Genomic DNA, 16,790 nt, shown 5'->3' with positions numbered 1-16,790 from the left:
ACTTGTTTCCGAGTTCTGTTTTTCGGAAATCATCGTTGGGTTGTTTTCTCTTGTACTCATTTTTGAGTTTTGTTTTTCGGAATCATCCTTGAGTTGTTTTCTCTTCTGTTCGTTTCATCGAACTAAAATCAACACTGCTCCTAAGTACGCTCTAAAGTACGTTCTTATATTCGCCTAATATTTGGTTTTTCTTGTTCTTCTAACACTGATCGGAACACGATCGTGTTGCCCGTGATATCACATCAAAAAGGCAGGGTGGTTGGGATGTGGTAGGGCGGGTCTCCATAAGCAGCAACCTCCACGTGGTGAGACCTGGGCCCTGATATTATTAATTGTGTAATTATTAATCGTATTACCATTAATACAATTCGTAGTTACATAGTAAGTAATATTAGCTAATCGGCTGCTACAGGGTAATCCGCTCGGTAGTAAATACAATTGACAACCACAACAATAGCCGACCGTCATAAAGTCTACAATGACGGTCGGTTATTATTGTGGTTGTCCATTCTTTCTACTAACGAGCAGATCACCCTGTTATACGCGTATAATTCATCATAAACATAGGATGAGTTTAGGGTATCTTCTGTGCTACATGTATATGCTTATCATACCTGATTTCAATAAATGGATTTATAAAGAGAGATAAAATATCAGCAGGACAAAAATCTATGCAAACATAACTTTTCATTAAGGGGTTAGTCGCAGCCAGGAAAATGAAAACATACACTTTCTTGTGTGTGTTTTTTTAAGGTATTAAATAATAATTTTTATGAATGAAATTTAAATATATGACAAAATATATCTTAAAGAACTATGAACAAATTTTTGTTTTAAAAAAAGGTTAATTCATTTCGTGAGCAAGAATTCTTCAAACTGGTATACCTGCAAACAAAAATAAAGGTAGATTTGGAGAATATATTAGACTAACGGGTCCCTGATCGAAGGATTTTGGAAAAAATTAATTTAAAACAAAATGACGTACATTTGAAGTTGAAGTTCAATTTTCGTTATAAAATGAAGTGCCTGAATAGAGAATAAAAAGAAAAGTATATAAGAAAAAGAAATCCTTCGATCAGGGATCCGTTAGTCTAATATATTTTCTAAATCTACCTTTAGTTTTGCTTTCAGGTGCACCAGTTTGAAGAAATCTTGCTCACCCCAAACCAAGTGGCCACCCACGCGATCGCCTGTTATGACGAAATGAATTAACCTATTTTTAAAACAAAAATTCTTTTATAGTTCTTTAAGACATACTTTGTAATATATTTACATTTCATTAATAAAAATTATTATTTAATACCTTACAAAAAACACACAAGAAAGTGTTCGTTTTCATTTTCCTGACTGCGACTAACTCCTTAAGGACCTAAAAAGATAATTCCAAAAGTGAGACGACGATGAAAATAAATTTGTGTATCAATCTCTTCGTATGCTCCGTCGACGTCGGTAAATGTAAAAATATTTCGACCTCGTTGAAATGGTAACAGTGCGTAGGGAAAGGATAGACACTGTTACGGCAGAATGGTAAAGTCGCATATTTATCGAATTCACGTTAGGAGTAAGCGCCATCTCATACCGATTATCTAAACTAAACTTGTCACGTAACTTGCTCTGCATTATCCACAAAATAACGGAACTCGTCTTTGGGAATGTTTTCACGATTTTTCGTTTTTCATTCTTATATTAGCATATTTTGGGTTGAATGAGGGCTCATTCGAAAGAGGAAGGTCCAACGAAGGGTGCTCCGGTCATTATTTGAGTCACAAAATCCATTTAATAACTTAAAAATACTTTCATTTTGCGGGTGTATTTTGCTCGACTTTTGTTCGACTTTGGACGCTCATATTATTAAATATCAATACACTCTCGTCCAATCATGACCAAAGCACCCTTCATTGGACCTTCCTCTTTCGAATGAGCCCTCATTCAGCCCAAAATATGCTAATATAAATGGTCATCAATTGAACTACTCGTTATAAACAATGATATGTTTATACTAAGCTAGCAATACAAGTAAATCTTTTGTTTTCTATAGACTATACAGTGGGTGTAGAAAGATTAATTTCCAAAAAACTAGGTAAAATTGTAATTTATTACCTTATTTTTGACAAACAATGACATTCTATAGAATGTCATAAATGTATACATATTCTCGGAAATCTCTAAAATAGATAGAGTACAAACAAAATACTTATTTATCTAAGTTGCGAAATTAACAAAAAAAAAAACCAATTAATCCATAGAAATATTGAAGCAATAAGTATTCGCACAACTGTTTAATTTTTAAAACTTGATTAAAAAAAAAGAAATTTACATTAATTTACAAGCATATAATACTTCCTTCGAGGGATTTTCTTTTGATTTTATAATTAGTGCAACTCTTCTAAGCATTAAATTAACTAAATTATTAGTTATTCGAAGTGGGATCTTCTTTCATTCCTCTATTACAGCCTTTTTTTTTAAGTACTTTAGTAGAAATTTGATGTTTTCTAATTCGTACGGACCAATAAACTCCGTAATAAATAAATGTGTTCACGTTACAAACTCTACTGTAAATGGTTCGTCATAAGAATCGTACAAATACTTATTGCTTCTATACTTTTACCCACCTTTCACAATTTTTTGTTAATTTTACAAATTATATTAACTAGTAAATGTTGTTTGGGCTATATCTATCTTAGAGACTTTCGAGAATATGCAAAGTATCATTGATTATAAAAAAAGAAGTTAAGAAACTACAATTTCACACAAAAGTTTTTTGTATCTATATGCAATTTGAATCTCTTTCGTATGATGGAATTCTCGATTCTGATTGGTAGTCGCCATTCAGTGGCGCCATCATGGCACTTAAACCTGCAACTAAAAAAAAAACAGGCGTTTCGTCTCTTCAAGAATACTCTATGGCTCCGACAATGAGTTTCCTTTCTATGAAACTATTTCGTAGTTTATGGCACACGGTACGTCGTATCGTATACGCGATGTGGTCGATGCAATCAGTTGTTTTCGAGCTTACGAACGTACAAGTGTTGTCTTTCTGTTTCTGTCGGTTGTTTTCGTTCGATCGTTGAGGCGAGAATCAAATAACATCGATCGACTAGTGCTTGTAAAGCAGTTTTCGGCGTGATTCGTGCGTGTGAACGTTCAGTGGTTTCCGTTAATTTTCTTGTCGCGAAGTACATGCTTCCGGAGTGACGGAGTATTCTGCTAAATCGAAGAATGTTGGATCGCGATACTGCGATACATCTCGTCGCCGGAGGGTGGGTTCCGTTTTTTCTTTGCTTATCTTCGAAATAAAACCAACCTTTAAAAAACGTGACGACAGTTTCCGTCGTCTGTTCGAAAGAGCGAGAACACACGTGAAACCGGAGATGGGCAGAAATCTTATTTAGATAAAAACGACGAATAAAAGACGAACAACTATTTATTTGTTGCGGGTTACATAAAGATTGGAATTTGAATTATACAATGATATGTTTCACAACGAACTAACGAAACTCCTATCGAATAATGGTCACGAATTAATTGCTACATGTTGATTTTGTCCGTTATTCATTATTCGAATATATTTTGCCCACTTCTTAGTGAAATGCAAGTCGAATTGATGAGTTAACCCCACACGTATTTAGCTCAACGTATTTCGCTTGGTTGGACTAATGTTATCGAAGCTATTTCTTTACGTTTGGAACACGAACAGATTATATAACTTGGTTATAATATCGAACCGAACGAAACTCTGTATACCAGTGTTTATTGGTGTGTTTGGTACTTGTTATATTTTTGTGTAGTGTTACCTCGTTTTCCAATCAGAAAATTCGAAGATTATAGAACTAGTATTCAGAGACTGTTAAATCTCTAAAATTTCAATAGAAAACTCCAATCCTGTCAAATGCGCGTAAATTCGTGAACAGTAGACCAGCTAGTATGATTTTGTATATTTTCGCAATAAATTTGAAATTGAGGGAAAATTCTAGAAAAGTGGTACTACGATATTGTCTATCGGCTCTCTTTATGTCATCTTCGCCGGTTGCCCCTCGTGCATGGAGAACCGAATTACGAAAGTTTCGTGATGGAAAATTGTAACGAACACAATGTGATTTGTGGCAAGAATGATGTAACTCGAAAATAATATTTTTGCGACAAGGAAGTTTGAACATTTCGAATCATAATTTTGTTAGGATTGTAAACACGAATACCATGAATTCTTATCGTCATTTTCATACCAATAACTCAGAAAAGGTACAGTGACCTGAAAATCAGTGGTTTTTCTGTCCGTTTTTTGGCGACTGTGAATTGAATAGTAGTTTACATCAGACTTCTCCAAGGCCAGCCCGGGAGCTCAGAATTGCGACGAATTTACCATATCACCTACTGCGTCGACGTTAATAACCACTAACTTTATCAAATTAATGCAACAAATAAACGTAATTTCGAATTGAAGACTTTTTGAGATTGTTCTTGAAAATTCTGATTAAATTTTAAAATTTAAAGCGGCGAATAGTTCATTGAAAACTCAGGGTTTTCTGAAAATTAGGTTATCTTGTACTGTAATTGTGAGGTAAACTCTATAAAAAGATTAAATTTGATAGTATCACTATCGTTATGATGCATAACAAGATTATGTAAGCCTCTGTATCTCTATTAATTTATGAAAAAGTTGATTTTTTTATTTTTCTGATTTTACATATTTTGTTAAGTGTTTCACGTTTCCTTTTGGTTGCTGTTTTCGAAAATCTTTTCGTAATATGTAGTTTATCATAAGGGATCATTCAGATTACAATTCAGTAGTAAACACGAGAAAATTGTTGGGATCTTTGAATGCGTGTTATTGTTGCAGGAAATAAGTAGTTTGTGAGCATCGGTTGAGCATCCATTTCAAATTCCGATGCAATAAGATAACCTACGTTGGTAAAATGGGAATCAAGTCTAGCAATAGTGCAAACGAATTCAGTAGTAAGCACGAGAAAATTGTTGGCGTCTTTGGATGCGTGTTATTGTTGCAGGAAATAAGTAGATTATGAGCATCGATTTCAAATACCGATGCAATGAGATAACCTCTGTAAAATTGGAATCAAGTCTAGCAATAGTGCAAACGAATTCAAATAGCAAATAGTTATTGCATAATTGTCCCGCGTTTACTGCTAATCAAGTGCCTGAAGCAATGATTCGATACTATATATGTATATGTATCACGGGGTATGGATATTCGAATATCTGCGTCTCAAAGGAGATTCGCATCGATACGAACAATTCAGTTGCACCTTGAACTACGTGGGGGTTAGGTTAGGGACGTCGACTCCCTGCGTAGTCGAAAATATGCGTGAAATTGTTGACTCTTCAAAAGCTTCGCTACAATAGCCTACCGTTGACGACAAGATACCTTTTCTCTATATTGTACCTGTTATATTACAATAATGTTTAACGAGTGTGATTGCACCGCAATTACACGGTAATTACTGTGCGAATGCGTTGTGGTTATGTACATCGTAATCGTATCGTTGCGAACGTATTTTTATTACATTTTGCTTAATTCTGAAACAAAATAAGTATTAGGTTGTCCCAAAAGTTTCTTTCGTAATTTGCACTCAATTATTTTGTGCGGTAGTGTTTATATAAATAGACAATCTAATTTCTTAGATGTTGATGTTGTAACAGTAATGCAGCAGAACGAATCGTACACAATTCAATAATGTAACATTAGACATAAAATATTGTGTATGTATTACTTATTAATAAAACGAAAGAAACTTTTGGGACAACCTAATACTTAAGTGGGTGATATCGAAATTAAACAAAACACGTATAAGTGAATTGTTTAAGAGTCAACTATATTCGATATTAGACGATCATAATAAATCTTGAAGCTGTGATTGGTTATCAAAACGTTCAATAAGTTTTGAACATTTTGTATGTAAATGCATTGATAGATTCATTATAATTTGTTTTAAAAAATGTATTTAACATGTTCAAATAGCTATTCAAATTTTAATGAATTGTTACATTTTTAAAGATAAATCAATTTCGTTGATTTTCAAAATATTTACTGGTATTTCAAAAGTCTATAAGTGATATACAAATGTATTATACACAAATAATTAACTTTGTTAATTTAACAAAAAAATGCATTAGTACGTTCAAATTTCAAAACGTTACATATAAATCTATACAATATCGATAAACTGGTTGAATACTGACGAATTTAGTTAATTGTTTATAAAAAAGCTGTACATTTAACAACACATGAAAGTTTAAACAGCTATTGGGATGTGTTAAATTCATTTTAGTAAACAAATATTGATGAAAATATTTACGTATATTTAAATGCATTTATTTGGTAGGAATAAATATATTTCGTTTAAATATTTCTGGATAAAGTGACCCAAACATTTTCAATCATGTTTAACCCAGGAGACCGTGCAGCTCCATTCAAAACTTTTGTATATTTTGAAGAGAAATAATTTTTTAAATTATTAGTTGTGTTTGTGACTGTATTGTTTTATCAAAAATATGATCTTTTCGTACAGTTCTTTTCACGTGTTTTTTTCCAATTTACTTATCTATGTTTTCCTCATCATGCGACCTCATATGAAATTTAAATCTTCCGTTTATCACTGGATATTAGGATATTACACATCGCTATTGTTACCTTCAAGGCATGCGCATTTTTGCAAATTCTAAACGCTTTTTTCTACGCTGTGATGTTATTTTTAGTGTTTTATATATTTGCACTGCTGTAAAATGCATAGTACATTTCTTTTACTGGTAACATTTACTCCTGCAGCAATTTTTCTTGCTGCTTCTTTTTAAATTCGAAGCTATGTAGATAATGGCATGTTTCTCGCGTTCCTGTTTCACATGAGAGATACTCTAATAAATCGCTCGCCATTTTTTTAATTCTGTTTAATAATTTTACGATTTTAGACATAGAGCACTTCTCTGAACGTAATAATAGACTTTGTTTAACTTTATTTTTCTCTGGAATCTTAACTCTTCCCGTTTTCAAAATAAATTGGAAAACTGTAATATATCTTAGAAATATTCTGGACATTTATGCTTTCCGTGATATCCCAAGTAGCAACTATTATGAAATTTAAGACGCATAAATGTTTCAAATGGTCTACCATTTTGTCCCATTGACTCACAAATTCTGTTTACATTTCTTTTCGTAACCTTCGCAAGCCATGTTTCAACTAAAGCGATTCCCAGTTGTTTACGTAAAATGAGGTGCGCAATATACAAAGGGTGCACAAAATGTACACGTTCTTACGTACATATATAACAATATAAACAAAAACATTAGGTGAACTGTCATTTTATCCTACACTGTATACGTACAGGGTGCGCCCGAATAACATGTGCTACCGGTCACGAAATGGTTCCTTATGAAAAGTAAACGTTTCATTCAGGATCGTATAACGTGTTTCGTGTTTATAAACAATGATCTGACAAGGAGAGGCCACGACCTGACGGTCACCGAGTTGAATCAGCTTTTAACACAGTATATGTAGTACTCTACTAGAATTACTTCGACATTTTTGAGAAAAATTAATTTAAAAAATATGACGCCGCTTCGGTTCTTATCTTCGGTTCCCTTACAATTGTTCACAAGACGTCAGCGTAGTTGAGGCAGTTTTTTCTAATTTTTTTTTATTTAACGTGACCACAAATATTTATATCTATAAAAGTAGATTAATCTTACCAAAAATTTTGCAATATTCAGAAAATGTTTTTTACTTACGCACGAGACAATGGTTTAAAAATTTAGTTAAACGCATACAAAAAGCTACTTGTCTTTTAGAAAATCAGCGAGAAATTTCATCGCGCGAGGACATTATTAAAATTTATTCAGTAACCCGTGATCTATGTTTATGCATGTAATTGATCGTCTCAGTTTAGAAATTCGTGTATTTTTTAGCACCACGTCGTCGTTGGAAGTCTTTTTTCGCGGTTCGGTATTTTTCTTCGAATCTCAACTGCCAAGACGTGGGCGGAATTTATATGCAATGCATTTACGAATATTGCTGACGCCATACCGGTCGTATTTTTGCCAAAACTTTCGTGTAAACATTGATAGAATTCTCCCTCAAGAAGTGCATGTTCTTACGATGAGAATATATTTTTCTCTTATGTAAATGAATTAGGTTCTCGTCGATTTATCGCAATCTTTTGCGCGTTTGGAAACCTACTACGCAGTTCATGACAATGACTTAGTTCGAGCAATAATATTGCCACCTACTAGGAGTGTGTGGAATAGTAAATACTTGCAGGGATCTGAAAGTAATGTCGATAGAGAAATATTAGGTGTAACGTAGTTGCACAGTGGGACAGAATCATAATAAACTGGCGAAAATTAGAAAGAGTTTTCAGATTTCCATAAAACTGGATGTATGATGGTTTTTGTCCCCTCAGATTATAAAATTCGATAGCAGAATTTTTAAATTCAAAGTGTTGGCCCCAATATGGCCACTTCCTGTGCTACAAAATTAAATTTTCATGCAAATTTGTTCATACAGATTTTTCAACTCTCAGATTACGAATTTGATTCCAGAATTTCCAAACTCAAAGTCTTGGATCCAATATGACTGCCTTCTATGCTAAACAATTATTAGATTTGCATGGAAAAGCGCAATACTTTACCTCGATAATGTATAAGCATAGTTGTAAAGTTTATATTATACAAATAAATGTAGTACAGAAAATATAAGTAAAAAGGAAATGTTATTAACCACGCCAGTAAAAGATAAGTTAAAAATAACAACAATATCAGTTCGTAGTTCGGTTTTTTTTAAAATTGATAGAAGTCCTCAGTTTTTGTAATCTCATAGTACAATTTAAAAAAAAAAACGGATTCCAACATAATTGTTAATCCTGAACAATTACAACACCTATTTGCGTTTGAACTTTAGTAAGTCGAAGTTCAAGGAGAACAAATGTGTCGAGATAAAAAAAAGTGTCGATTTCTAAAGATCCAGTAAACAGAATCTCGACTTTCGAAAGTATCTAAAACAAATGAATGCATTTACAACTGTAAATTCATTAAGAGTAAAAATTCGATACTTTTGTTTATTTGTTGTCTTAAAATAGTTAATAGCCTTGGATTTTGTAAAATAATTCTGATTCTTTGAGGAAGATAAATAAGACTTGCAGATTTTGCAAAGCAATGCAATGTAAAAGAAACAGAAGCAGAGTACAGTCGTTTTAAAAATGAGCGTAATGCATTTCAAATGGAAAGGTCAGTTTATGTAAATTCAACTTGTAGAGGTCTAGCGTGTGTTGCTCAGCATGGAGTTAACTTCCGTTAATTTGGGTTAACTATGTTTTTGTAATCACCGAGTTTTCGTGGAGTCGAATGAATACAGTTTCAACGTATGCGGGTCCCACTGTAGTAATAAATTGCTCGTAAAGTATAATTTAATTAAGGAAATAAAAATTTCGTCTTAAAGGAACATCAGTTTAAACATAAATATGTATCAAACATTTCGAGTCTGTATTGTTTGGGTCCTTTCGATAAACAGTAAGGAAGAGCAAATATTAATTTGAACATTTTTTTTTCTTTTCTTTTCTTTTTCTTTTTTCATTTTTTTTAAATTGCCATTTGTTCTTAATTATGTCTCACCAAGAGGACTTAAATAAATACACAATCGAAGCATCTCAAAATAAATATTTCTGTATTTAGACAGATACTTATTTTAGTCTAAATTTCTTCCTTTATGAAATGATACCAACAGTTTGAAAATCCATAGAAAATAAAAATGTATCAGGTCAGCCCCCAAACACTCCACTAAAATTCACCTTGTGAGACACAAGAAAAATGAAACTAAATTAGGTAGACGAATTTATCGCTGATGATGCTTCTTATTGTTTACAGAGTGGCTGGCACAGCGGGTGCAATAGTCACATGTCCCTTGGAAGTGGTCAAAACACGTCTACAGTCTTCCTCGTCTGGTTTTTACCCGCCGCCAATCAACAAGGAGCTGACTTCCGGTCATGTTACGTGCAAAAGCCTTCTGAAATCAGAACAGAGGAGAAGATTATGCACCGGGGGCTATACTAGGTAATTTTGCTTAATTTGGTATAGAGAGATAACATAGTGCATTGATCCAAGCAATTATGAAATCATTTTTCTGGATAATCAAGAAAAGCATTAGTAGATCTAAAAATAAAATTATGAAGATCACTTGCTTTTAGAATAGTTGCTCGAGAATCCTCCCTATATATATTCAAATTAAATCTACAATGTCAAATTTTCTTCTTTAAAAGTCCCTTTATATGTAAAAAAAAAAAGTTTCAATAACAAAAGTAAATTACATCTGGAATTTGTATGCATTGGAAAAAAATATTGACTGGGCCAGACTCCCCCCTTAATTTGTTGGATGCGTTTAATCATTCAGAATGTATTTATACTACTACTATTGACATTATATTACGTTAACCTAATTATAATATCATAAAAAATGCATACACCGCTGTGAATGATGCAAAATTAGTTCAATGTCCGATGATATAGAAATGAGTAATGATAGTATTGTTGTTATAAATAATTGAGTAGAGGTTGTGTATATTTTGTATTATGTATTCTATGTTAAACTACGTTAGAGTGACAATACTTTTTGTTTTCGTTGATTTTTAAGTAATACTTTCTGTACCTTTTAATCATCATTTTTATCTCCAATTTTAATTAATTTTCTAATTAATTTTCATTCTATTTCTTAACATATTTCTTTTTAAACTCTCTAATTATGATTTTTTCAAATTTGACTAAACTGTATATTTGACTCGATATCATCACGAATAATTCAGTAGAGATCGTTTATGTCATAGCGACAATGTTTTCTGTTTATTTCTAATTACTTATCTACTTTTTTTTTTTTAACATGTTACTTTTGAAACTCTGTAGTTATCATTTCTAACTAAATTTGTATAATTTTTCTTTCAAATACTGTATCAGTTTGACTTAGCATCACTCGTTCATATTCAACTTCCTGAATTGGCATTAAAACACAGTTAAAACAGACTATCTAAAGACTCGAAATTTAATTTTCGGCAGAGAATCGCTTTCTTTCACCTATTGTTTCTCGAGCACTCCCACGCGCAAAGAATAGTAATGTAAAGGGCTCTGTAAACAAAGTCTGCACCTGTCTTTACAAAGCGTTCCACGGTAATTTGGTCGTACTGCACATATACGGATGTGTCTGACATACTTGGCTGTTCTTACTCGACTAATTCTCGCATTCGCTGCATTCTTTGGCCCGAAATAAACCTTCAGCGATGGTGTATCGTGCAGCCGGCTGACGATTCTAAAAATCGATCCCAAAGGTTGTCGTGAAAGCTGTAAACTTTTCCTTAACGAAGGCTCACAAATTTCTGCTACGATTTCTGTGTTGAACTAATCCTTCTTTCTTTAAAGTTCTTTGAATAGTTTCATTAAACCCTATCGCTCGATTAAAGTATTATATGTATATACTTGGATACTCAAAAGGAAGAATTGATTTTATAAATTTGTATGATTGAAATATAACACTTTGAGTGTCAGGTATATTCATGAAAATATTTATGAAATTCAGATTTTGTTCTTGAAGTTACTTATACTATATATTATTGGAAACTATACTCTAACATTTGCGGTAGTATTTATTTTTATAATCCGATCAAAATTCACGAATCCTATCCAGACTTAATTTTTTTAACACCTGATCTTCAGAATTAATTTTACAATTCCTTAGTGAAAATCCCTGTCACCCATACATGAGTGACGTGGCAATCAACGTCTTGACTTGTTTCAAATCCTTAAAAATGGCCACTATTAAAAAGTACAGTTCATAAACACGATAAAGCAAAAGATTATGAGAAAATACTGAAAAATAATTAATCTATAGCCTCGGCTTTAGAAGGTGAAAGTAAAGAAAAACAAACCAATTTGTCACATATATTAATATAGTTAGTACGTGTGCAACGATCGCAAAAACTACAATTTTTGCGTTAATCTTTTCGCTCCTTATTTTGTTACTTAAAAAAGAATTAGAGGTAAAGTTTAATTTTACCGATCGTCGCGTACTAACTACACTAATATATTTCCAAAATTTATTCGATTTCTTGTTTGCAGATGCGTTCTTTGGGTAGCATCGTGAACCCCGAGCGCTACACCTTGTTGACGCCGATGGCTGTAGCTTAAGTATTTTTCAATGTTTGATCGATAGTAATTCTTTAACTTTTTCATGAACCATACGTTTCACTAGTGTAAAAGCATTTTTTTTTTTTTTTAAATTAATAAATGAACAAAACATTCTAAAGTACAGCCTCTTTTATTGTTTAAAAAAGGGGTACAGTAGAATTTCATTTATTCAAAGTAATGACGTCACGGTTCTTGATCATTCGAACACATTGGTGAGCTTTGATTACCCGAACTCAACTGAAACAGTAAAAAGAGAGCCAACAAATGTAGATGAACCATATGAGGTGTTACGAACGACAAAACATTCCTAGTGAAATCATTAAAAAATGATATGAAAGTTGTTGGAGAAGAGTCGATAAAAACGTAGATAAAAGAAGCATTAAATATTAAACTCTCTTTTGAATTTATATTTATATTATTTTCATCTAATTTCGACGACTATACTGTTCAATAATATCACTAAAATAAAGTATATAAGCTAAATCAAAATTAGTACTCTTTGCACAGTAAATTTGCACGGTACTGTAAATCAGTGACCTGTAAGTGTTGCACTCTTCCTGTTAGTATCAACCATGGGTAATGATACGGCCCATAAATAGAAATTGTGTAGGATAGACGAGTAGGATTAACGTTCCTCTCGTGCAGCAACTAATCGATTCGTTCCATTTGTTGCAGACATGACCTGGTCGCCCTATCGCACTTCGGTGTCCCGACTCCTCCTGGCTGCTCTCCACGGTCCCACTCGACCCCAGGTATCTATCAATGCATACGATACATCGTCGAAAACGAAGGGACTCGTGCCCTGTTCAAAGGGCTCGGCCCGAACCTCGTAGGCGTTGCGCCTTCAAGAGCAATTTACTTTTGCGCCTACTCGAAGAGCAAGATCGCCTTCAACTCAGTTTTACCCCCGGACACGCCGATCGTTCACGTATGCTCTGCATTCTGCGCTGGTAAGTCGCTCCTATCCGTCAACAGTTTCTATCCGTTTTTCCACCTCCAGGGAATTGTATTCATTTTAATTAATACTACATTATACTAATATTATATTCATTTCTAAAGCTTAGAAATTGATAAAATTGAAATTCAGCATATAAACCAAAAACGCTATCGTGTAGAGCAAAAAATTCTGCTTTGTATGGTTTATAACAGTTTCATCAAATGGTTTATTTTATCTCTACAATTTAAATTTGAAGAAATGTACAACGACTTTAACGGGTTTAATAGATTGAGTGAATGCTATAATTAGACTGTCCAAGTTTATCCATTTATGATAACTGAAAATTATAATAACGGGAAAATTCGTGAGGATGTGCACAAATTTAAAAATATATCAACAATAAAATATATATTACATACTCTTGAGCAGTTATATTTAGAGCATGCGAGTATTCATATAAATTAACTAGAAATTATTTCATACTTTTTAGTGCAGTTTTAATGCCTTTCGAAGTCGGTTATTGCTCTTCGATTAATCTCAAGCAGGCTTTTGATAGAAAGCTCAGTGGGGTCAAGTCGCGCGTCATTCGCCTTATCTCTTGAATGAATTAGTCGTCATTAAGCTGCAAATAACTGGTTCCCGATTGTGACGCATCTTCGGACTGATAACGTAATCGCGTGCTTTCTGATTCCTCGCGATGAAGAAGTGGCCAAGCTAGAATTTCGGAAATCTTGCGAAGAAACCATGATGTCTGGTGAGAATTACTTTATAGGTCTTCAGGATCTTAACTGAAAGTAACTGAAAACTCGTGTAGTATAGATATTTGTGAAAAATAGATCTGCTGTAAAAATTAGATAACCTCCTTCCGTTCTTCTACTGTCTGAAGTACTCGACGTTATCAAGGATTAGAAATATCACTTAACCTTCTGTCGCAGTGGATTTTGAATGTTTCGCGAGTCCTAGCAAGAGGTCGCAATATTTGCCAACGAAATATACATATAGGCGATCTTTTGTTACGTTCATTTGAATTACTTTATAACTACGTTGCTTCTATACGTTTTAATTGGCCGAATTATTCGTTGAGGAAAGAAAATTATTTAAAAAAAACCTCTGACCAAATTAAGTGACATAAATTATTTTTGGGTCTTGGACAAATTATGAAAAAGGGTATTGATAAATATTTGTAACAAGATATTTAGAAAGATTATGAAACAGGATACTGATGAATATTGATCACAGGATATGAATTTAAATGCATAAACTGGATTCATCCTGGCGTATGAAATTAGTAACTGTTATAAACAGGTTGCTGAGTAATCATACACTTATTTAAACGCCAAAATGGCGTACAATGATAGAAGAAAGAATGCAAGCTGTGCAAGTTGAAAATATTGCTATATCGATACTTCAGTGTCCTTGGGGTTATAGAGAATTAAATACAGGATGGATCGATAACTTTGATCATCTTGAATATCTCCATTATTCCTAGAATTATAAAGATACTTTGTTTGCAAAGTTTATATGGCTACGAAGAAATTCATAATATTGCAGTAATCTTTCACGATCACCTTCATTTATTTAAATGGCATACTACATTTTTTTTTAAATAGTGCACTTACACTCCTAATTACTTGTTTGGATAACATTTCATTAAATCGAATATCTGGGTCGGTATCGATAGATTTGTATGACACTCGCCGTTGGAATGCAAAGGGTTAAAGGTTCGCGTCGATATTCCGCTCTCTAAATTTAATTTTCAATAACTTTTATCGTACGTATTCTTGGTGCGAAAACACGAGAAGTGGAAGATACCGTAAATTTTATCGTCGCTGCTCTCCTCCCCGCGACACTCCGTTCCAGAAAAAATTCAGTGATATCGTCCAGACCAGATTTTAAGTCGGTTTATCTTACAGATACGGTCCATGTTTTAGCCTAATAACATCAGACGTGTCTTTACGGTGAAACAGCAGAGAAACGAAATCACGTTATTTTAAGAAATACAGTAAAGTCTCCATAAATGCACAAACTCGGGACTGAACTGGTGCATTTCTGATAGAGTTCGTACATTCTCTGACGTTTGCCGACAAGCTTCGAAACTTTTTTGTTGTAAAACTTTTACCATCATATTCCTGACATTGTTCCGGTTAAAATGAAACCAAACACGATATAATTCAGACTCAGAACAGAATTCATATTTACAATTCAACTTTTTTTAGTTAGTGTTCTATGATGTATGATACATAATTATGCTATATCGTCTTGTCCTTTAGATCAATAGGTAGTAACGCCAGTTGCCGATCCGCCACAGATTTTAAATTCCCTAAGAATTTGTCAGAAAAATGTCAGAAATATGACGGTGAACGTTTTACAACAAAAAAGTTAATAATAAAAAAGTTTGACCGTTGCATTAAATTGTCTCACCGACGTACCCCGGTGTTTTCGCTCCGTCCTCTTCTTTATTCGATGTCCTTCTCTACGTTCGAAGCTCGTCGAGTTAGTAACGTTAGTAACGTTAGTAACGTTAGTAACGTTAGTAACGACCCTTAACATTGGGAGCATGCGACCCCCATAAATTTCCATCCATGTTAACTTTTAGCCGAACAAAGATAGTGCAATTGACGTCTGTGTTTAGTCATCGTGTTTATTCAATATTGACGCATACTGAATCGAGGAATTAATTCTTAATCGAATAACGCTAATGATAAATCTGTATTCAGGGCGGTTCACGTAACTTATTCACCTCGATTAACTTTTAAGGTATGCATTCCCATCTCCACCTACAAAAGGGACTCATACACTGCACAATGTGCCTCTTCGAATCATACAACTTTTGTATAAAAGTTTTATCATAGAATAACATAACTTAGAAGTTAATCGAGGTGAGCAAGTTACGTGAACCACTGTGTATACTCATAAATCTGTAGACTAGCAATGAATTATTCGAAAATTGAGTAACTTAATTAATTCGATTACAATAAATTTATAAACAATTTACGCGTTACAAATTTTGCCAGAATTACGAAATAAAAATGAGTGTGTGACATCTATGCACGGTAAAAGTGAAACTTCTTTAACAATTATGAGAGACAGATGGGCACTGAACAATAAAACTTAGCATTCTATAAATGTTTTGTTATTACAACTTAAACTCACAAAATTTACAACTCAAATCTACAAAAATCCAGTTTGATTCCTTTGACTGTTGATACAGTTTTATTGCGACTGCATACGAAGGCCACACGTTAATTTGTTTGTATGCAAATTACGTAACGATGGAGCAATTGGAGAGGACGCCTATATTTGTTCCGCACAGTTCATAATTCATCGTGTTCTCGTTAATGGGATGATATCTTATCCGGAGAAAGTTGAACTTCAACCCCACTTGTCGTAAAGAGAACTCTTCGCAGGGGTGCCACGATAGCAAGTCATTTCATACGCGATACTAATGTTGAAGATAGTCGCGGAACATGACTGTAATTCCATTGTAATTCGGATGAAAATTTGTTTTTCTGAATATTGCAATGAAAAGTGTCTGATTGAGCTAGCGCTTCTTCGATACCCTTGGGGTAATCCTTGTTTCATTGAATCCTTTATTGTACACTATACACGGTCTGTCTAAAAAGAAACCAAATTATTGCTATAAAAAGAAAAAAGTACAAGTAAAGTTTTTACACACACGTT

At 33.4% G+C, this 16,790-nt stretch overlaps 1 protein-coding gene across 2 annotated transcripts in view; it reads left to right on the top strand.

Moving 5' to 3' along the window:
• The first annotated feature begins 2,983 nt into the window (after positions 1 to 2,983).
• The window catches only part of LOC128876111 (mitochondrial carrier protein Rim2), a 41,368-nt gene continuing 27,561 nt past the window's right edge, over positions 2,984 to 16,790 (top strand). For both annotated transcript variants that reach the window (XR_008456950.1, XM_054122213.1), the window contains exons 1-3: positions 2,984 to 3,260; positions 9,869 to 10,054; positions 12,848 to 13,122. Coding sequence is in view for 1 of the 2 variants with exons in the window: in XM_054122213.1 (XP_053978188.1) it covers positions 3,220 to 3,260; positions 9,869 to 10,054; positions 12,848 to 13,122 (502 nt within the window). In the remaining variant the exon portion in view is untranslated. The remainder of the gene's footprint in view (positions 3,261 to 9,868; positions 10,055 to 12,847; positions 13,123 to 16,790) is intronic.

The sequence above is a fragment of the Hylaeus volcanicus genome, chromosome 5, assembly GCF_026283585.1.
Source record: "Hylaeus volcanicus isolate JK05 chromosome 5, UHH_iyHylVolc1.0_haploid, whole genome shotgun sequence".
Lineage (NCBI taxonomy): Eukaryota > Metazoa > Arthropoda > Insecta > Hymenoptera > Colletidae > Hylaeus > Hylaeus volcanicus.
This window is presented reverse-complemented; position numbering and strand designations above follow the sequence as displayed.